This window comes from Cyclopterus lumpus, chromosome 9 (assembly GCF_009769545.1).
Source record: "Cyclopterus lumpus isolate fCycLum1 chromosome 9, fCycLum1.pri, whole genome shotgun sequence".
Lineage (NCBI taxonomy): Eukaryota > Metazoa > Chordata > Actinopteri > Perciformes > Cyclopteridae > Cyclopterus > Cyclopterus lumpus.
In genome coordinates this window covers 16,618,282-16,640,584 of record NC_046974.1, presented here as the reverse complement: position 1 = coordinate 16,640,584, position 22,303 = coordinate 16,618,282, and the positions used below count along the sequence as shown (strand labels likewise).

At 41.1% G+C, this 22,303-nt stretch overlaps 1 protein-coding gene across 1 annotated transcript in view; it reads right to left on the bottom strand.

Annotated features, from left to right (window-relative positions):
- Positions 1-20: 20 nt before the first annotated feature.
- bmpr1ba (bone morphogenetic protein receptor, type IBa) overlaps positions 21-22,303 on the bottom strand; it is a 22,382-nt gene continuing 99 nt past the window's right edge. Inside the window, exons 1-11 of the mRNA XM_034542075.1 lie at positions 22,191-22,303; positions 6,770-6,923; positions 6,556-6,655; positions 6,031-6,133; positions 5,049-5,145; positions 4,742-4,880; positions 4,402-4,594; positions 2,634-2,931; positions 2,316-2,491; positions 2,057-2,187; positions 21-1,966 (exon numbers count right to left, since the gene is read on the bottom strand). The exon at positions 22,191-22,303 is cut by the window's right edge and continues 99 nt beyond it. Coding sequence (XP_034397966.1) covers positions 1,841-1,966; positions 2,057-2,187; positions 2,316-2,491; positions 2,634-2,931; positions 4,402-4,594; positions 4,742-4,880; positions 5,049-5,145; positions 6,031-6,133; positions 6,556-6,655; positions 6,770-6,923; positions 22,191-22,296 — 1,623 coding nt within the window. The 5' untranslated portion in view covers positions 22,297-22,303 and the 3' untranslated portion in view covers positions 21-1,840. The remainder of the gene's footprint in view (positions 1,967-2,056; positions 2,188-2,315; positions 2,492-2,633; positions 2,932-4,401; positions 4,595-4,741; positions 4,881-5,048; positions 5,146-6,030; positions 6,134-6,555; positions 6,656-6,769; positions 6,924-22,190) is intronic.

The following is a 22,303-nucleotide window of genomic DNA, read 5'->3' as shown; positions in this document are numbered from 1 at the left end:
AACTGTGCATCAGCCACGTGGATGAGTGAAACACTTTATTAGGGGAATGTTCATCCTTTTTATTGAATTCAAAACATCACTTTCTCTCACAGACAGTACTACAGTAGGTACAGATTAAATAAGGCACAACACCCAAGAGGAAAGAAAGGGCACGTATAACACAACACATCTCGACAATGATAGAGCCTTCTATTATTTTAGTTGGCAGAAATAAAAAAAAAAACATAACTCATCGACCTGAAGCAAAGTTCATCGAGGATTTTACAAATGGACTAAAAAAAAAGCTAAAAATGAATTAATGTGATAGCAGACCACTGTAAGCTAACAGTCCGCTAACTGTGATGATGAAAGGTTCAAGATCTACCTTGAGAACCATTTCATACCGAGACAGTAAGGCTGTTAAAGCTTTCTAATACTTGACTGCTACCATGTGAGAATTTATATCAGCAGAGGAACTCGCCTGATAGAAGCCAGATGATGGATTTACTTTTTAATGACAATCGCCACTTTATTTCAGTGTAACAGCTGCAAATGGTTTATGATGGCGAATCAGTTCAACGTGTACTTTAATGTGTATGAATGAGGCAGCTGGTGGTCAGGAGGCGGGGACGTCCACTGGGTAAGTCTGGTGCTGGTTTGGTGAAGGCTGTGGACGTGTTCTAGGTCCAGTCTCTTTTTCAACAATACTGTGTGTATGGCGGTTGCATCTTAAGCGAAGGCTTCTGGCCCAGTCGCCTAAAACACACACATCCATCATCAGCCTATTTATGGGAGCCACTCTGTATTATTGGGAGTGTCTGAATGATAGCAGTGCCCATTGACAAACAACTCGTGATCACCCTAAACAAACACAGGCACAATTCCACACATTTACAATAAATCACTACATCATCAAGCAAGAAAGTCGCCACTACAGTTCGTGTGCTGCGGAGCACCTACGGGTGGCATCGCTCTGCTTCAATCGCGTCATTAATGTAAAGCCCCCTCCCCCTGACACAGGGCGAGGAAACACAGAGGCATGTAGAGCCTCAATCCAGAATTAGTTTGGACATATACACTTTATTTTTTCACAAAGAGTCTCAAAGAGTTTGAGTTTTACATGGAAAACAAGCTTTTTCAACATGTATATCATTTCACAACTCAAAAATTCAGATGCACCTTATCTTCAGTGTCTTCAAACGTTTCTTTAACACCAACACACTTTTAAAGCCTTTTTTTCTGCCACATAGTGTCAGTCATTGTAAAAGAACTACATTTAAGAGTGACAAAAGTGTGTTCAATCCAATTACTGTAGAACATAAAGGCAGTAGTGGGTTGACATTGCAGCATGACACCTCCTATCAAAACACTATCAGCACATCCTTTTTGTTCTATCAATCGGACCTTCATCTACAGGAAGGGGAGCTTTCACAGAAAGCAGTGATTGAGTATTCCGCTCACTGATCAGTAGCTTGTTTGCAGCTACAGTGCCAAGTTAAACTCAATCTTTTTTTCCAGGGCTTTTGAAGCATGTGAACAGGAACTTGAGTTAGTTTGAAATGAAAAAGTTTCATCTTCTCAGATGGACAGAACAGGGCCACAGTGGGCAAGATGCTTTTTAAAATGAATTTGAGTTGTAGTTATAAGACCATTGGAGTCCTGAAATACATGTTTTCAAGGGGGATTGTAGAGTTCTGGGTATCTGGACTCAAGGTGTGTGATCCTGCGCTCTTCAAGTGGTGATCTTGCTTCCTCTCCCACCTCCTGTTCCCAGGAAACAGGATTGTGTGGCCTGGACCAGAGCCAGTGTGATTGCTAGTGCCCTTTCTATGTGTGTAAACACACAGCTGGCAGTGCCTGCTCACAGCTTGATGTCCTGCGATTCTGACATCTTCGCAAGTGTCTTTTTGACCCGTAGGGCTGTGAGGCGGCAGGCCGGGTTGTGGGCCCAGCATTCTGTCATCAGCTTTCCCATCTGTCTCAAACACTGAGGAGTGACAGATGTATGTTAGGGAGGTCATTACTTTGTGAATGTGTGTCTGTATGTGTATATGTAGCCTGTTTCAATGCATTTTACCTCATCGCTGGTCCATCGATTAGGAAAGGATGGTCGTAGTCTCTTGATGCAGACCACCTCTCTCATGTCTTCATATGAAGGGTCTGTAGGAACCAACTCATGGTACGGCAACTGGTACTCTTCAAGAATCCCTACAGCACATGACAAGGAAACATGCTCTGTTCATGTGTCAAAAAAGTACATGTTTTTGTCAGTCTGGCTTTTTGAAGGTGTTTGTGTAAAAAAAAAGAAAAAAGAGATACAATAAAAGTAAATCTACCTCCTGAAACACAACGGCGAGCGATCTCCCAGAGAATGAGCCCAAAGCTGTACATGTCGGCCATTATGTACGACTGGAAATGACTTCTGTTCAGAGTCTCGTCCAGAACCTCTGGAGGCATGTAGCGCTTTGTACCGACTCTAGTGTTGGGAGGGATGTCTACCTCATTGGTGTCACTGCAAAGACCAACGTGAGAATGATGAATGAGCTCTGCACATTACTTAAAGCTCAAGTTCAAAAAACGTTGACTTATGGCCGACTCCCTATCAGAGTTGAAATTCAACAAAATATGGATTAACATGTGACTGATTCACTCACCTGATAAACTTGACTGCCAGTCCGAGGTCAGCTATGCAGCAGGTCCCATTTCTTTTCACCAGTATGTTCTTACTCTTCAGATCCCTGTGAGCAATGGCAGGTTTGCCCTGGGTGCCAAAGATCTCGGTGTGGAGGTGACAAAGGCCTGACACAGAGGAGTAGGCCAGCCGCAGCATGGCCTTGTTGTCGAGAGTGGTTGATTTGAGGTAGTCGTACAAAGAGCCATTTTCATGGTAGTCCGTGATCAGGTAGAGTTGAGTCCAGGAGCCAGTTCCTTTAATATCAGCTGCTATGAAACCTGTGAATGAAGGCAGAGTAAAGAGTTAAGCAGGCAGGGACTCTGTTATCTTTCATTCTTTCATTTTTTCATTATTAATCCCCATTATTTAATACCAAGGTACTAGATATTATTTCTGGGGTATGTAGAAACATATCACAAATATGTCATTTTAATCTAAAGCAAAAAAAGGAAAGAAAACACAAAAGGAAAAAATAGCAATAATTTCTTTTTCTTTTTTTACAAAAAATAATGAATCAACAACAATAGAAATGCTCCTAAAAATGATAATAACATATTCACACAGCTCAAAAACACAATTTAAAACAGTTTTCTTTGCAATCAGTTTCCTTAAACTCTTTTTAAAAAACACCTGGGGATCAACTGGGGGTTCAGTGTCTTGCTCAAGGACACTTTGACATGTCACTATGGGGAGAGCGGGGATCGAACCGGTACCTTGTGGTTACGGGACGACCACTCTCCCCCATGACCTACAGCCGAGCCCCACCTCTGGTAAATATAGTCTTGTATCCTCTGCATACATAACTTATTTTCCTTGATTAAGAACAAGAGGAATGTCATTGGTGAATATAGAGAATAGTAATAGCTTCCTGTTGGTACACCACATTGTAACTCTACCACATTTGAAAAACTATCAATGGAAGTCTGTCTGAACTGAATCAGTTAGGCTCAATCATAGAAGTAGAAATTACTTTTGAAACTAATCATGCAAAGTCCGTATGAATGTAAGTAATTTCAAGCATTAAAGTTTAAGTTTCTTTTCAGGAACCTGTCTTGTAGCCCTCAATTAACATGTTCATCTTGGCAATTGTCTAATGTGGAATTCATGACGTCAAGATTATAGATCCTAGTGCTACTTCTTAAATAAAACATGTAGTATCGACTGTGTAAGGCAACATCATGCACTGTCTGCATATAGTCTGTCTTCTGGTTTACCGGCAAGTTATCATTTGCCAACTTAATTACTATGCAACTTGTAGTGTTTAATTATACAAGCTTTGATTTGCAGTCTGTTGTTGTCTTCTTTATAATTTGTTTGGGTGTATGGGCTCTCGGCTATAATTGATTTATTTTGCCAGTGAGTGCAGTGTCATGCTGCATATTAACAATGGACAGAGTCGCACACCAACTATGAGGTGTATTTGTTGTTAATTTTTCAGTCACCTCTCAATACACCAGTTCCTCCATTCGTTAATCCCTAATTTAGGGTTGTTTAGTATAACTGATACTATATTATAAATACTTATTTATTACTGTTCCTATAAATTCTTGTTGAGCTCTTTGATAATTGTGATGGAGCACAAATAGTCTCCTTTGATTGATTTTAAAGATAAAAGTAAATGATAAATAATGACAGATGAATATAGTGACAGAGAGGTACATACAGACAAAAAAAAATAGAGATAGAGACAATAAATCAGTAACGAGAAGGGATTGGAAGAAGTAATACATGACAGAAACGAGTCTTACCCAGTATGTTCTCATGTCTCATTAGGACGGTCTGGTAAATCTCAGTCTCTCTGAACCAACTAGCCTCCTCAGTGGTAAAGAATACTTTAACGGCCACTTTTTCTCCCCTCCATCGGCCCATCCACACCTCGCCATACCTCCCCTTGCCTATCTGCTTCATCATCTGGATCTGCTTGGCTATTGTTCGCTGCACCTGAGGAGGAGCAAACGGTGGGAAAAGGATTAGTTTCAACACATTCAGCTCCTTATATTTTGAGTGGAACACGAACTGAGGTTAAGTGACCCTCAGAGGGGATAGAGGACCTCCAAAGCTAAATCAGCTGCAATATGAGTATCTCACCAAAAGAGGGAGCCCTGAGCCTGAGCCAGAGCTTTGTGACTGCTCTATCAGGTCCCTCAGAGATTCTCCAGGGGGGATGTAGGTCTCATCCTCCTCCAGACCAATGCTGTACCGAGGACGAGACTCCTGACGCTTATACCTGTCAAAACAAAATGATGCAGCATACCCTCTTACAAAAGATTACAAAAGTATCATACTCAAGGTACCACAGAGAATATGCACTGTAATAAACACTGCATTCAAATCTGAGAGTCTTTCAAGTCTGTTGTTCAAAGTGTTGTGTGTATTTGATTACACATGTATTTACCTGAAGTAGCAGAAGACAACAATGGCAGCCAGTATAATGCTGCATACAACGACTGAGATCAACAAGGCCATGTGGTGGATCTTTCCATCGTCATAGACTGGAGAGGGGAGGATAAAGAGGTAAAAAAAGGTTATGCGCGCCGGCGAGAGAGGAAAGGTATGATGGCATGGATGAAAGGGGAAGGAATGGTATGAAGATACATGAAATAATGTCAGAAGGAGAAAAAAAAATCAATCAGTCTTTTCTCTGACAATGATCCACAAGTGTGTGCAACAAATGGACATTCTTGAGAAAAAAATGGTTGTAATTGTTTTCTGGTCAAGAAACTCAAATAAAATACCTCGAACATCCTTAAAACATGAGGGGTGAATAATGACACCAATGAATCAGTCATTCCTACAAGTCACTTGAAAGAACACCTGTCCAGTAAATTAAAGACGAATCATATTTCAATCATCTATGTTTCATTTGCTTCTGAAACACTCTTTTCACTCAAGGTCCCAGTCAACAAGGAAAGGAAGCCCTCAGCCTAGTCGAAGCATTCTCTTCCTGATCCCCTGTGGTAGGGTTTCAGGTTGATGACTGCCCTCGGTGCCTGCTGGGGCTTGTGATTTCCTTGGGAATCTAGGCTTACTGTCTCTCAAATACACAAAAAGACTCTCACACTTGCACATGGAGTGCAGCGTTGTACACAGTGGAGACTGTGTGCTATTCTCTCGACAACCAGGACAGTTTGACAGTAACTCCTGCTGTCTCTCCCGCTTAAGCCATCTTTGACTCTCTGACAATGTCATGATATCTCTATCACTGAATCCTGTGTGCTGTAACACCATCAGTCACAGTTCTTGGCCCCGTCCATATCATTACCACACTGTCACTGTCACCTGTCAGCTGGAGAACAAGTAGCTCTTAAAAGTCCATCTTGTGTTTCATGGACAAAAATGTTGTGGAGGGATGAGAGGAGAGAGAGAGATACACTTACGAGGTGGTTTGAGTGGTGGCAGCGTAGGATGCAGGTTTTTGTTACAATAATCTTGGTCTGTGCAGCACTCCAGGGATCTCCTTTGACGAGAGTTCCCAAACTCCTGGAAGACAAAAAAAAGGGATTTCTTCTTAAACAATAAAATGGATTAGCCAACATTTTTTTTACAATTGTTGAATTTTATTTTTTTGTATCATATTATATCTAAAATCTTTCAGTTAAAAAAAGGTGTTTGAAGATGTTACAAATGGTACATTTTAACTATTAAAATATATAATTTAATCTGAAAAACAAATCCAAAAATTAAACAAAAAATCTTTTGCAATTAATCAAAAATGAAAATCATTACTAGTTACAGCTTTGAACATAATTTTGTTACAAATAGTCACAAAATGTGAAGCGAAGAAGAGACGCGTTTATATAGTCATGTAAGACTTCTTTCCATCTAAATTAGGTTCAAGGGCTGAGATACAGCCTTGTACGGGAGCAGTTATGTGGATTGCAATGTTACTATCATCTACTCACCCTACACTGAAATTCTGATCCTGGGAGCCCGAGGCATCCTGCAGTCTGGACTGGCACCCCTTCCTCCTCCTCCACCATTGTGAAACAGTAGCCATCAGTCCTGGAAAACATGAACAGTAAGTAAAGCAACCACTGAGACGAGATCATGTTTAATTACGCATCTGCACATGTGTTACATGTGTTGTTTCTTGTGTTACTCCACTCCTTACAGTACCTGCATGTATTATTCTTTGAATCTTCGGGGCAGTAGTGGTAACAGTGACACCACAGTAGTTGTTGGGAGGACGCTGTGCTGCCATTGGTCTCCTTCCCGTTCTCCTCTGACTCCTTGCTGGATGCTCTCAGGAGCATACTGTCCAATATGTTCCCTATAAAACAGGCAAAATGAGAAAATAGAAGACATTTAGTTGGAAGAGAAAAAGGAAAAACAAGTTTAAACCTCATGCATGTATAATATATTTTAACAGAGGAAAGAGCACTTTCACTGCTAGCATCAAGTATTGCATTATTAATGCCACATGTTTGGGCTCATGCTACTCGAGGGTGTTTAGTCTAGAAAACATCTGGAAAATAGAAAATATCAGACCTATAGGGGTTACATTATCTGTAAAGCTTAGTGAGTGGGAACATAATAATGTTAAGTTTAAATAGAAAGGTTTGAAGTCCTAATTAAAGAGCGAGGAGATATATAATGTATTTAATATTTGGTGATACATGCGCCAACATATTTCTCATAGGTGTTTCTGTCGCTGCCTCTGCTGTTCATAGTCCATGTCATGAGCAGAGCCCCCGTCTCAGCATCCACCAAGTTGTGCTGGGGACAAGTTTCATATCTTTACTCCCCCAATCTCTGCGGTGCTGGCGTGCGCTTGCACAGAGTGACGAGGTCAGACGGCAAAACATCCACTCTGTGCACACTGAGATGTATTCACATGATGAATCCAAGTCTTCACATGAGCCAGCTGACTAAACTGAAACATAACTTACGATAGTGAATCCACGAAGAAATGTAAATGAATACAAAATAAAACAGATGAGTACAAGCTCTGAGCGTGTACACTTTCACAGACAATCTTTTATTTATTTTACAACTGATTATGTGCCTGATAATTAGAGCGAAGCTGTTGTATTCCCTACATATCCTATTTCAAAAGGGCACCTGTTTGTCACTTGAGCAAAAAAGGGATCACGGAAGTGTCTTTCCTTCATGGCTTTTACGATTTGTATTTATTCCAGCATGATCATTGAGACCAGATGCTTAACAGCTGCAAGCAGAGATGGTCCAAAATAAGCACGAGTCCTTCCCCTCTGAAATAAACTACGAGCAGATCTGCTCTCCTACTCCTCTTCCAACTTCTCATTCTTGAGTTCAGGTTTTCTTTTTTAAGCAGGTGCTTCTTACAAACAAAGAGAACCAATAAACACACAAACAGAATGTGAGAAGGGTGCAGTCAGAATGTACAAACCATATATGTACTTTTAATTATCTCTAATAATGTACAAGTGGTTGAGGTATCCTTCTTAGAAATTGAAAGCACAAACACTGCACCCAGTTCCATATAGGTCAGAGGCTATGGTACATTTTTCAAGCGAAGAAGAACAAGACTTTTATTCTTTCTCTTGCAGAAAGTGTGATGCATGGAGAAAATGATATAAAGCTGACGCTGGCTGTGCATTGGAGAACCAACAATTGGCCACTTTTGCATACGTGGCCAGTGGTGTAAAGCTGGTTTCTCAAAGTGCAACAAAAAAACTGAGGTTTTCATCATATAGTCTACTTAAAAATGTGTAACGCATAGGACACACACAAGTGAGCTAGCTAACAACACGTTGTGGCTAATGGGACCCAGAATGTGTCCTTCTAAATCTTCTAAATCTGGTATTTGCTGCACAGTGTTTTTAATTGCCTGCATCTTTTCAAAATCTATTCTCCATTCTTAGCTTGTGTGCTCAATCACGGCAACAGCTTTTGTTGCGACAGCTTAAATGTCTGCACACTTGTCTACCGCATAATAGTTCCATTATGACACAAAGGAGCAGAGGATTTATATTAAGAAGTTTTTATTTCAGTTTCAGCTTTTGTTGTCATCTTTTTTGAATTAGTGTTAATTCTGATCAACACCTCCTGAAAACACTAAAGTTCAATTACTTCACAATCTATTATTCAGTTGGAATATTATAATGACTTAAGTAATATAATGCAAGGTTATATGCTGGTCTGATGTCCCCATTTGAAATTTCAAAGTGCTGCCTCGTGAAGCTGTGCTGTTCATTTGTATTATCTTTGATATGATATTCCATCAAGAAATCTATTATAATTATGAAATGCTATGGATGAACTTTGTTTTGGGGTGTGGGTGTGGACAATGAAACTAACTGAACATAAGGCAATGTGAGCTCAGAGGGTTTATTGGAAAGGGAGATTATCTACTGAGAGCCTCACCTTTAAAAAAAAGAGTTGGATTAGATGGAAACTTGAAAATGTGTTGTGTATTTCCTGGGCTGTCAGTCAAACATCAGATAATGGAGGCGATATCCTCTCTTTCATCTGAGCTTGGCTGTCTTTTACAAAACATCAAAGAACTTCCTACAAGGATAAACGCTTGAAGCTCCCTAATAGACATAAATGCACACCTGCAATACTACACACTATATGCACATGTGCTTCACAAACGTCTCTTTCTCCCCTGATCACTGTCACTGATATCCTATATGCGCTTTGTTATCAATGCACTTGTATTGATTGACATTCATCTGTATTCACAAAAAGGAACCACAACTTTAAGGGATGCTCAAAGAAAGGAAAGTTACAGCTATTGCTAATAGAAATATATACAAAACTGCTGATTTTGTTCCTTTGTGTTATGATCAAGAAACAAATGCTGTTCAATGCATGAGGTGTTCCGGCGCTTGCATCTCATTTATGTTGACTGAAAACAATGTGTGGCAGTCCAAAGTCCCGTTTTGATTGCCTTCCTTTCAACTGTGAGGTGTATTACAATTATATCGTGTCTCATGTAATGTGTGTAATGTGCGTAATGATGCGCTTCCTCATCTTAACAGAAAAGGAATTCACTTCTGTAGCTTCATATCCTGCTTAGGCCTACTAGATTTTAGCGTAGTCGTTTGTGACCAAGTGGTCCACTTTCTAAATGTCTCTCTGGCACACACTGATACTGTGTTGACAACACTGCAAGAGAGGGACGGTGGAGTTTAAAGGGGTCACACTAACAATTGACCGATTGGAGAGAAAGGGAGCGAGGAAGAGTAGGAGGGGGAGAAGAAAAGGGGATTAACAAACGAGAAGTGACAGAGCTGCGGGGAACTGGTGGGCAGTTTAGCAGCACACAGAGGGGACCGAGCAGAGGCCACTGGCCTTTTCCACCCTTTCTCTCACTCTGTCCCCCTCCCGAATACTCATTCACTTTGTGTCGCACCCGATGCCAACCTCTATCTCTCCCCCTTTTTTCTTCTTTGTCCTATAGCGCTTTCTTTAGCCCATCTCTGCCTCTCTTCTCCAATGTATTCTCAAATCTCAACAGCCTCCCTATCTCTTTATACTGCGACTGTGTTTTTCTCTTCTCATCTTCCACTTTCTTTGCCCTGTCCTCCCTACGTGAGTTCACTGGATAGTCATGTGAGGTGCTGCTGTGCTGTTGACAAAACACAAAGCCTTTCACATCCATCCTGCACCTGGGATCCCTGGCTACTGCTCTGTGTGTGTGTGTGCGCGTGTTTGTGCGTGTGTGTGTGTGTGTGCAAGTGCATGCACGTGAGAAAGACAGTGGGAGAGAGATACAAAAAAAGGACAGACAGAAAGAAAAGCCACAGCCGAGCAGAATTCATTAGTGCTTCTAGGTGAGGTGTCCAACACATTATTTATTAGATTATCTGATTTAAAACCAGTCAATATTACAGGAATCTAAGTAAAGAAATGTGTATCATAGAAATGTTCTTTGATGGTTCTTTATTACACTGTGTGATTTTTATATATGCTATCACATTATTAACATGTATGTGTCTAGAGAGCAGGAGCTCTACAATCATCCGTTCTAGTCACCTATCTCCTTTGGAAATGTCAGGCATCTATCGTATCTATCTCATACATGATATCCAACGTCATACTACTTCATTTTAAAAGTGTTTTGCTCTTGACTGTCTTGTCGTCAACCTCTGAGTACTAATGACTTTGGATCTAGAGACCGCTGGCCTTGAGGTAACGGGTAGTTTTTCTATGAGCATGTCCCATCTGTCTGGGGGAGGGAGAGGGACCGAGGTCAAATATTCTTCTGTTTTAAAAGAAACAAGGCTCTGATCCTGAATATTCTCAAATCTTATCTTCAAGAAAAAAAGATTAGCTCCACAGAGCTGAATTTATTTTTTGGTGAAAAGTTAAGAGCTGCTTCATAGAGATGTTCATAGAAATGTCAGCATTTCTTAATACAATGTATTGTTTTCAGGGTGACATTAAAGGAATAATAGCAGGAAACAGGGGGGTGCTGGGTGTTAGGTGCAAGCCCTCTAAAAGAAACTGCGCTGACCAATGGGGATCCAGTTCAAACCACACTCAGGGCCACCAATGTCAAAACATACTGGAGGTAAAGCGATTTGTGCTCCAAAACTGGCCAAATTTCCAGTCACTTCACCGACACTATAATTGTTTCAAGCTCTTTCACTAAAATGGCCTTTCAGATGCCAGTGTGAGCTTTCAGGTCTCCCCTATAGGCTTTTTTCAGGCTTGATGGCAGGATATAGGGGCCACTGTAAACACACAATTAACAACCGTGGCCCCACAAACCCCCCAAAACTAAAAGGCCTCTTTTCAACAGACGCCGCTTTGTACAAACTGAAACAAAAAAAGAAAAGAAGAAGACAGATATTAAGATAGAAGGAGTGGAGAGAAGTGAGGGAGAGGGATATTGCGCATGAGATGGCAAGATGACGATAGGAGATTTTAGAGGAAGATAGAAAGACAAACAGAAATGGAGAGAACATATCATTAGTTATCCGGGCCATGTCAAACAAGGCCTACCAGAAAAGCCCTTTCATCAAGCCCATGTAAACACTACCCACCTCCCCCCTCCACTTAAGACGCACTCATTTGACAACGCTGCTCCCTTCCTGCCCCTTTCTTCCCTCTAAGTAGTAGTTCATCTTGCTGGTGTTTGACAGTGCCGTCGGTAAAGCGAAGGAAACATGGAAGGGGAAAGGGTTTTGCTCCCGCTCTCTCTCTCTCTCTCTCTCTCTCTCGACTTCCATGTACTTTCAGTGCCTGGTCTTATCTCCATGTTCTTCTTCTTCCTGTCAATGCTGAGATGAGCTGAGCCATCCCACATGTTCAGGAATGTCTTAATGAATCCCACTTTGTGATCTGGATGCTGGGAAGCTGATGGTGTCTCTCGAACTGGTTTGGCTAAACTTACTTTGAAATCAAAGTGGCGTCTCACGTCCTGTGACAAAGCTCTCTCTCTTTCACTGCTTTGTTACTACTCTACTAATATTAGAGGAGACATGATCAGATTCTCATTCAAGTCACTTCAACTGTCAATGAAGTCGGATTGAGAGTTTGCAAAGAAAGATAATGGTTGTCTGACTTGTCAGTCTCCAGCTCATAGGCCCATAACCTGCTAGTTTATATTGTAGGAATTCAATACAGGAACACGTTTTGCATCATTACTCCTCCATGTGGCTTTTCCCTGTACTCCTTTAAAAAAAACACTCTGGTGTTTTCCTTTTTAACACATCTGTCTTTCTTGCGCCACATTTTAGCACCTCTTTTTAATTATTCATTCACTATTCATCCACTCTCTTAAAACTCACAGATACATTCTGAATAAAAGGTTTAAAATAGGCACACATAAACATGGGACATTACTGTTAATGTAGGGTAAAATAAGGAAACTGACTTAATTTAATAAAATGGTCAAATTAATCAATTTGAGAAAAAACAAATGAGATGATTAAACTGTCTGAACAAAGCTTTTTAGCTGTCCTATAAGCTCTGCAACCAGAATGGAGGCCGGCCACCAAGTAGCCAATCACAAAACCCAGAAGTGATGTCATGTGGCTTTGACAGAATACAGCTTTTGAGATGTTTTCTTTTGCAAAAACAGCTCGTGAGATGAGGGATGAGGGAAGCTGTGGGATTGCATTCAGCCATTCTATCCTCCTCCGACACAACAACATCATCAACAGCTCCTCAAACATTCCTTCATTATGTCACATGATGAATGATGCAGTAATGAGCCAGTTCCAGTCTCTGGTTATACAGCTGTCATCTACCAGCTTTATGCTACGACCAGTTGGGTGTGTCTGTGTGTGTGTGTGTGTGTGTGTGTGTGTGTGTGTGTGTGTGTGTGTGTGTGTGTGTGTGTGTGTGTGTGTGTGTGTGTGTGTCCCCTTTCATGGGGATGAGTGACAGATACACAAGTATTCCGGAAGGCCCTCAGTATTCCCTTTGGAATACAAGGAAATGTTGAAATGGTCCTTTAAGAAGGTATGCGACAGCAAAGCAAAGAGAAAGAGACCAGCTGGTCTTTTCATCAAAAGCGCTTTCTCAAGGCCATCTGTGGGCTCCTACTCATCACAAAACAGCTTGTATCAATTCAAAGACACTAGGCATCCAGCTGGATCAGTGGGCCATGGCCATGTAATTCTGATACCTCTTTGTTCTGATTGGACGACATGCTGCCACCTGATTCGTTATCAGGCAAAACTGAAAGCCACAGTTGAGCAAAGTACTACATGGAGAATGGAGATGTTACCATTATTATTGATGAAAAGGACTATACTCTCTGGCAATAACAGATTCATTGGTTCCATCAGTTCATTAAATGCATAAATTATATAATTGAATCTTTTTTTGTTCTACATGTCTTCATTTTGACAGAGGACAGCGTAGAAATGGGAGAGAGCGAGGGGTGTGACATGCAACAAAAGTCCCAACGCCTGTAACCACTCGGCTAACAATCCTCATTTCTATAGCTCTTAAATATGAAATGTTGTATGCAGTTTAATGGAAGATCTTAGCCATATCATCCACCCCTAATAAACATGATGCATCTCAAAATATAAACAAAGAAGATGGAAAATGTCCTCCCACATCTCTTTTCAAACAATACTATGGAAGACAAATGAAGCTACCAGAAGCATTGGTGATCTCCTACAGATCCCTTACAGCAGCAGCTCTCGTCTACCCTCAGACAGATGTGTCTGTCATGAAGGAATGCTTTCCCCTGAGCAACAACATACAGAGTAACACAGCACATACAGTGCCTGCGACTATATCAATGCATCAGCATTAAAAACACACTTTCGCAACACAAAGTGCTCGACTTTCAACTTTAACAAAAGTGAACTATAATCTATAAAAAAACATTTTCAAACGTATAAACATTTAGTAGAAAAGAAGAAGGGAAGTGTCCGTCAGAACCAGGTTGATGTGACAGGAGGCATTATTGTGTACTCAACAAAGCCATTGCAAGCAGGTTTTAATAGTGTTTTTTAAGATGTGTTTCTTCTTTACCTTCTGGGATCATTACATTTTGTTCTAGTATGTCAGAAAGGTATTTGGTGTCATGAAGCTCTCCAATTGCCTCACCCAAAAGCACTCGACATCTGCATGAAGCGCAGTGACTGTGGCAATTACTGATATCAAATGAACTGTGAATGAACTTTTACCAATTAGTTCCAATGGTGTTCTTTCAGAGAGTCATTCTCCCTCTGTCTGAAAGCCTGCTTTTCTCCTTGTAAATGAACAAACACATGTTCAACAATCAATAACCACAAACCAAACATTAAATTCAGAGCCTTCAACATGTGGTTTCTAGTGCAGACTGGGTTTAAATGTCTGACAAACAGAATAATGATAAATGAACAAAGTCTCCAATAATGGCCTGACCGACTAAAGGTTGTATCATTACGAACCTATATACTGTCAAATCTGTTATTGTGACTGAATTCTGACTATGATGCACACCCATTATACAGTAATATGTATTATGTTACAATACACACACCCTCACAGTCCATTCAAACCTTGAAGCTATTTCCCCCACATTTAATGTTATTTATGTGATCTCCTCATGTGACTCATTGTTCCATCGTGGAGGTATGCAAAAATCACATCATAAACTGATAAACAATAGCCATGCACCCGCCAAGTCAATAGTTGGCCATGGCAAATATAACAGCCAAATTTTATAATTCCACACTGTGGATGAAACAGAGCGATTCAAAACACGCAGATACACCAGCTGACGTTTTGGGGAAATGGAGAATGACAGCGTTGAGGCACTTTTGCATTTTTGGGAGATGCAATGCTTTGCTGCTTGAAACAGGCTGCTACCCTGAAGTCTAGTCATGATGTCACCTTCTTGTGTGAGCATATGTGTTTATATGAGACAATAGAAAAGCAAGACAGATACAAGACATGAAGGGATTTAATAGTACTGAAATCATTCAACAGTAAAACAACACAGATTTCTCTCAGCAGGGAGTTAAAAACAAGAAGCAATCTTTACAAAATGATTTGATCACACTGAGTCAGCTCCTTTACATGGCCATTGCTCAGTTACAATATACGAGAACCACATTTGATCACATTTGTTCTCCATACTCACACTGACAATACAGTGTTGCTATCTCACGGGTATCATAATAGGCGGTGACACAAATACACACTTTTTTTTGGGGCCTGGCAGGCTGAGAAATTGCCTCACACATCAGCTGCATGACAGCCTTAAATAAATACTCCAAGTGACGTAAACTTTAAATACACAACACAAAAGGGCATTACATACAAGTAAGAAATCATGAATAGAGGGAGACGTGCAGAAGGGGCACTGTGGAGAAGGAGGAGGAATACGTTTATGACACCCGAACAAAAAGTTAGAAATCTTGATGGATATGTTGTCCTGACAAATCAAATGCTCATTCAAAAGGTCAAATTTGAGTCTGGAATTTGTAAAAAAAAAAAAAAACTAAAAAAAAAACGTAATGGCTCAATGGGCAGACTGCAGTGCACAAGTTTAACTTTGTTCAATTGGTATGTCCACAAATTGCTTGATTACAGTGAAAGCTCTGACTAACAGACGGACCAAACACGCACTGCAGCCAAGGCCCAGCTGCGTTGCTGCTCTTACTTCTGGAATAATGTACAGGCACAATAATGGGAGGCACAGAGAAAGTGTAAGAACTTTGTGTTAGTTGGTTTTGACCTTAGGTCAATTATCCAGCACCTTGACACAAGCACTTTCCGTTTTTAATTGTAACATGAAAGATGTTTGTTTACCTGTTTGTTTCCTCAGGAAGGCCAAGAGCAGTTGCCTTTGAACTTTTAGATATGGATGAGACTTTTCAAAGACAGATGGATTATAGGGTTAAATCAAACTGTAACCTCACTATAGTAAGTGGGTATCTAAGAGATTTGTTGGTCATTCTTTCGGCGTACATTTCGTACACTCCACAGTGTGTGGTCCTTCAATATTTCCATATAAATGTTGCAAATATCAGCTTCTTTAAAGTGGTACTGTGTCTACGTTATGAAGCCTCTAGTTTGGCGATTTCGCTGCTATCATCTTGGAATATGGCCGTCACCATGTTACTTTTTAGCCAACCAATGAACTTTCGGTTATATGTTACTCTAAACTGGACGTTCATAGTTCCTAGTTCAAGAAGACTTGAAACTAGCGATTGAGACCATAAACTCATAAAATCAAGAGAGAAGTTGAGTCATTTTCTCATAGACTTCAATTTGCAACCGAGAGGAGTCGCCCCCTGCTGGTCAGTAGAGACAATGCAGGTGTGAAGGTTGCCGTCTGGTTCGAGCAGAGCCACACCGCCAACCACAAACGTGTGTCACTGTTGCTATTAATGGTTGAAACCTAGACCAGATCATCCAGACTGGATTCACATCATAAAATTGAGACACACAACATGCATACCAAAAAGTGTTCTAACTGAAGGCCCCTCTGAACACACACACAGACAACTGCACACAAGGAGTGTGTAATATACAATTCCAAAAATTATAATTTCTCTCTCAGGACACATCAGGCCCGCCCTCACACACGATGACTCATACACACAATCATTATCATGCAGAACTTACAGCCACCGACAAATAATGGCTTGGGCCGAATGATAAATGAACATGTGAATTTTCAGATGTCCGCCACTGAGATTGAGAACAAATCGGTATGTAGGTGAGTGCCTTTCTGTGGGCCTGTGGGAGTGTAGAGAGTGGCAGTGTGTGCGTAGGTTGTGTGCGTGTGTGTGTGTGTGTGAAGGGAGGGATGATGGTGTTAGCATTACAGCTGCCATGTGTTTATTTCCCAGAGTTCTGGTCTGTGGCGTCTCAGTCATCTCCACAGGCTTAAACAATCACTTTCCATCCATTTAAAGCCTGCATGTGTGTGTGTGTGTGTATAAAGTATGTGTGTATGCATGTACTGTGTGTATGCGCTGTGGGAGGATATTAGAGCACTTCCTATTAATGTGTGGATAATGTGTGGAATGTGAACACTAGTGTGTGTTCGTTTAACATCCATGACGAGAACACATCTCCACTTGTATAGGTGTGTGTGAGAGAGAGAGAGAGAGAGAGAGAGAGAGAGAGAGAGAGAGAGGGGTCCTTAGTGTGTTTAACAGTGTGTTTACAGTTGTATGCGTCGCCCTGTCTCCTGCGTGTGATTAGCTTCCCATTAACTAAGTCACATATCACCCATCAGTGGCTCCAGACCTCCTCTGTGCTATCTCACTGGACAAACATGCTGTCGGCAACACACACACACACACACATCATCCAGTCCCATCTGAACAGCCATTGGGTACCTATCATAGCGGATGATGATTGTCTGTATTGCAAAGCCATTTGGTTAAAAGTGGGCAACGTGACAGCCACAAATGACCCTAGATTACAGCCTGTGAATTTATTCAATTTATTCACTGCCACATATAAAGTAGCTCGTTCATTCACTCCCTTACTTTGCTTTCCTGCCCTGTGATGTGATCAACTAATAAACAAAATTACCAAACCGTTGTAGGTAAGGGGATATATATTTTTAATACACATTAATTAACCCTGATATATAAAGAATGATCTCTCTCCCTCTCCCGGTGGAGGGGTGGGTATTTAAGGAGAGGGAGTCGAATGCCGAAAACCCGAAGCCCTTGTGACAGCCAGCTCTGCTTCACCTGTTATCTGTCCATCACTGTTGTGTGTACTCTCAGCTCACAGAGGAATATAAACACTGTGGGTCCACAATAACCACAATAACTTTAGTATTAAAAGAACAGCACTAGTACTGCCCCTGTATAGTGCAGCTACAGAATAAGTCAATCTGACCACAAATATTAAAGCAAATGTGAATTTCTCTTGGAATTGAATAGGTAAAGGTTTGCAATGTTTTTCAGAAACTGACTTTTTCTCTGCAGTACTCTGCTTGAGCAAAACAGGTAGAATGTAGACATGTTTTTTCCATGGTGTGTCATGTTCAAAGTCAGTGGAAACACTTTTTTACGTCCGGTAAAAGCTTAGAAAAATGGTCCAAATCCCTGATGATTATATTTGTTGTTCACTTCAACAAGCCTCACAACACATTTCACTGGAACTGGGGCGAAAAACTGCGTTTTTACCTGGGTGTCGGGTTTCCATCACTGCCGATTGCAGCTGGAGCCAATAAATACCTGCGACTACTGCAGAGTCATTTGTCCCAGGAATGAATGCCGATTGTTACCTTTCCCACTGAAGAAAAAAGCCAGATGTGTGTGAGTATTAGTGGGTGTTTTGTCCAGCGGGAAAGGAGCTTTACACACACACACACACACACTTCCCCTGCCCCAGCTGTGTCTTAAGAAGTCAGGGCCAGACCGGTAATCTGACTGGGATAGAAGTTACTGGATCTGGATCCATTACAGGATGTAATACCCCTCACTCCCAAACTCTCCTCACGTCCCCTTACCTTCCACCTTCTAGAGGTCATTTCAAGATAATGTGTTTTCCTCGCACACACAACATAAGGGCTGTGTAAAATATCGCATATCAGAGAGTCATATTTGTCATTGCTTTGTCACGGACCCCTTATATCTTCAACTCATGCCACCACATTAGCCTTTTGGGTCCCGCCTTGTTAACCTTAACTCGTTCAGACACACCCAGCGGCAGACCACGATTTCTGGCGCCAGCTGTGTTGAAGAAATCATTTCAGATGTCACACAGGGACATTTCTTTTTTTTTTAAAGGCTAAATCTAAGTTGTGAGTTTACTTCAGGACACCGACAATTAGTGTTCAACAAACCAGCAGCAACACCTCACCTCTGCGTTTCAGCTTCCCAGCCAACAGATCAGTAGTTCTAGGTATCAGTTTCCAGCGAGGGAACTCAACACATCCTGTCAGGAGCAGAAAGCCCCACTAGCAGTTTGCTACAGTGAGTCAGCTCTCACACCTTCTGCTGCTCCTTTCTCTAAACTGATTATTTTCCTTAGAAATGTCGGAGTCAGTTTTGTCAATGACTTCCTGAGAGCAGAGAATGAACGATTTGTGAGCGGCAATAAATGCAAAACAAACCCTGTGCTTTGTCTATTCCATGCACCGCGTATTGATATGGAAAAAAAAGGCTTCTTTAACACCATTGGAACGCAGTTATGATTAAATCTTTTGTGTAGAAAACGTCAACTGGGTAACAGCTGAAATCCTCAAGCAGGTGTTCAGTGACACACAGCGAGAGAAGGATGCAGCACACAGATGTTGCCAACAACTTTATGAATCCTAAAAACAAATTGCTGTTAGATGCCAGTTGAAGAACGGCACATTCTCAGTGCTCGGTGAACACAGTGTCAAACAACACCATGTGTGGGGCGATTATCTTGGCTCAAAACCAAGTGGGTGTATTATTCCGTTAAAACAAAACCTGAAATTCTGCAGAGAGCAACAGAGTCTCATTAGCAGGCTGTGACAAAAGCAAAGCAACTGGCAAAGCTTTGACTGTGAAAACTGATACAGCGGTGCTTATTTCCACCAAGGACAATGAAATGTAAGCTATCACGCTCACTCCACACTTCCCAGAACTCACATTGAAGGCTGCAGCCTGGCGTAGGTGGAAGGTCACATAATATCTGTGTGCGTGTGCATGTGCGTGCTTTTTAAAGTGTGCACATTCTCTCACTTCTCCTTGAAGAATAATGAACACATAGTTCTTAATTTGTATGAGACAACGGCCTAGACAAGCTGTAGGGCAAAGTGTGCCCTCTGTGCAGACACAACACCGTAGCTGTCTGAAACCTGTAATGTCTCCACTTCACCTGCGGCTATGGGACCACGAGACACGAGCTGACCGAGTCTACCATTCACTACCAAGCACCCATGGGTGGCGTAGAGTACCAGAGAGCTGGAAGAAACAAGGAGAACACAGCGACAAAGGGCACACCGAAAAAGAGAAAGTGAGGTACTGGTAGTCCTGATACATAAAAAACTCTTTCTCTACCTGCGTCATCTTTTTTTTATTTCTTTTTTTTTTTTTTTACATATATGTTGTTCAGAAAACCAATATTTGCCTGTTGAGTCACAGATGAATCTATTGCCAGGATAATCAATCATCTGTATGTCAACACACAAATGAATCAATCAACTGTGTGTTAATGAATGAGGGAGTTGCTAAAAGGCCTTCTGCAAAATGCTATTTGAATAGAGTTTTAACACTTGATTCAACAACCGAGGAGCATTTAGGGTGAGAAATAAGCTCAAGCTGATTAATTTTCAAATTCCAGTTAGCATTGAAACAGAAACAGAAAGCATCCAAGCTGAAAATGAGGCACTATATGTTCTCCTTTTTTCTTTACTCACAATGTGGCCATTTTGAGGGATGCTCAAAATAATAAAATAGTTTTATTCATGTATACAGACTGACCAAAGAGTTTGAGCAGGTCTAGCAGTAATCTGAGAACACAAGCTGAAGAAATGTGACCTCACATAAACAAATTATGCTTTTTGGTCACTATTCAACTATGTGGCACATTAATGTTAATTTAAATCAAATGAAACATTACATTGCCCAACACCTGACACCATTATGGAACATTATATGTCCCATCTGCAGCAGTTGCAGAGATACAATAAATAAGAGGCACATGTAAAACATGAAGACAAGTGAAACACATAGATGTTCTAATATAATGTGAACTTCAGAACAAGAAAAAAAAGACTTGGTACAGTTCCAACTTTCTGTCAGATTTCACGTATGTCTTCTTTTGCAGCTGTTCAGGAGCTTTTTGGACAGAGCAGTCCGTGTTACAATGAGCGTAAGTCACGCAGGAAATGTGTTTCCATGTGCAAATGCTTAATTATCTATGGCATTCCAAATATCTGGTATTTTCTTCCAAGGCTTAGTTTTCAATGATAAAACAGAAACTGCGAGCAAAGGGAATAATCAAAAGAAGAGAGTAACAGCATGCACTCCATAGAAAAGCCAACTAAGCCTGTGACAATGACAGGAAAGATGGACGAGCAAGAGGGGGTGACGTGCAGCCAGAGGTCGCAGGGTGACCTCAGCACATAGCACACCGAGAATAAGGTATGAGCCTTCGCTGGCTTAACTTCAGGGCTCCCAGCTGAAACAATCTCCAATGACTTTAAATAGACCAACAATAAAGAGAGAAAAGAAACATGCACAGCCACTATCACTCATAAGGAACACTATCCAAACCTGTATTCTGACCAAACAGCACACACACACATACACACATACACACACCACACACATACACACACTTTTTAATTCCATCAATAATAACTTTTTTAGAATCAAGATAATCCACAGAACTGCTGTTCCATGATTGAACCCACATGCTGGAGGCAGCGCGTCAAACCTTAATGACACACATCACGGCATTAAACACAACAGACTCTTCAATCTGACACTTTCTCTCTCCAACACCTCGCCGATCACACTCCAGATACCAAACATGGTCACAGACAAAGCGGGTGATGCGGCTGACGGTACCAAGACAATATATATTTCTATTTACTTGAAGGAAACAGCTGAAACACTGTGATTGAAGATATGAAATATGAAATGTCAGAGCAACTCCTAACTTTTAAATGAGTGAGAAATTGAAAGTGATCAGATAATCAGTAACTTACCGCACGCACTTCAACTCTCAATGACTCAATTTGTTTTTGAATAGTCGGTTAACAGCTTGTTGACTTGCCAAAGTGATATAAATCGACAACAATAAAACCACGATCACTATAATAGTGTTTTTGAAATCTTCTAGTCTCGAATGCCACATACACATCTTATGTTCAGGATCATGTCTACGTCTGTTGCTGCGTTTTGGAGCTGATTTCTAAAAGTGTCTGTCATCACGAGTTGCTTACAGTCCCTGCGGAGCACCGATTTAAACTGCATCTTTTCAAAGTAACTTCCAAGACGTGAAACAAAGAGTGGAGGGAACAAAAAACACTGATGCGGTTTGCAGTGAGGAGAAGAACCCCCAACCAAACCACAAAAGCTTTCAAGTGTAAAAAAGGAATTTAAACACATTTTTATGATGAGTTGCGTGAGAGCAAATTCAGAGCTCAGCTGAGCAAACGGCGACAATGTTGCGGACGAGAGAAAGTTTTGCAGGAACTCACCGTGTGCTTGTGCGTGAAGAGAGAACAGTCCAAGCAGCAGCAGAGGACTCCGGCTCCAGAGGCAGAGAGAGAGACAGCGCTTCAGCCTTTCACCCTGCACTGGCATGGTAGAG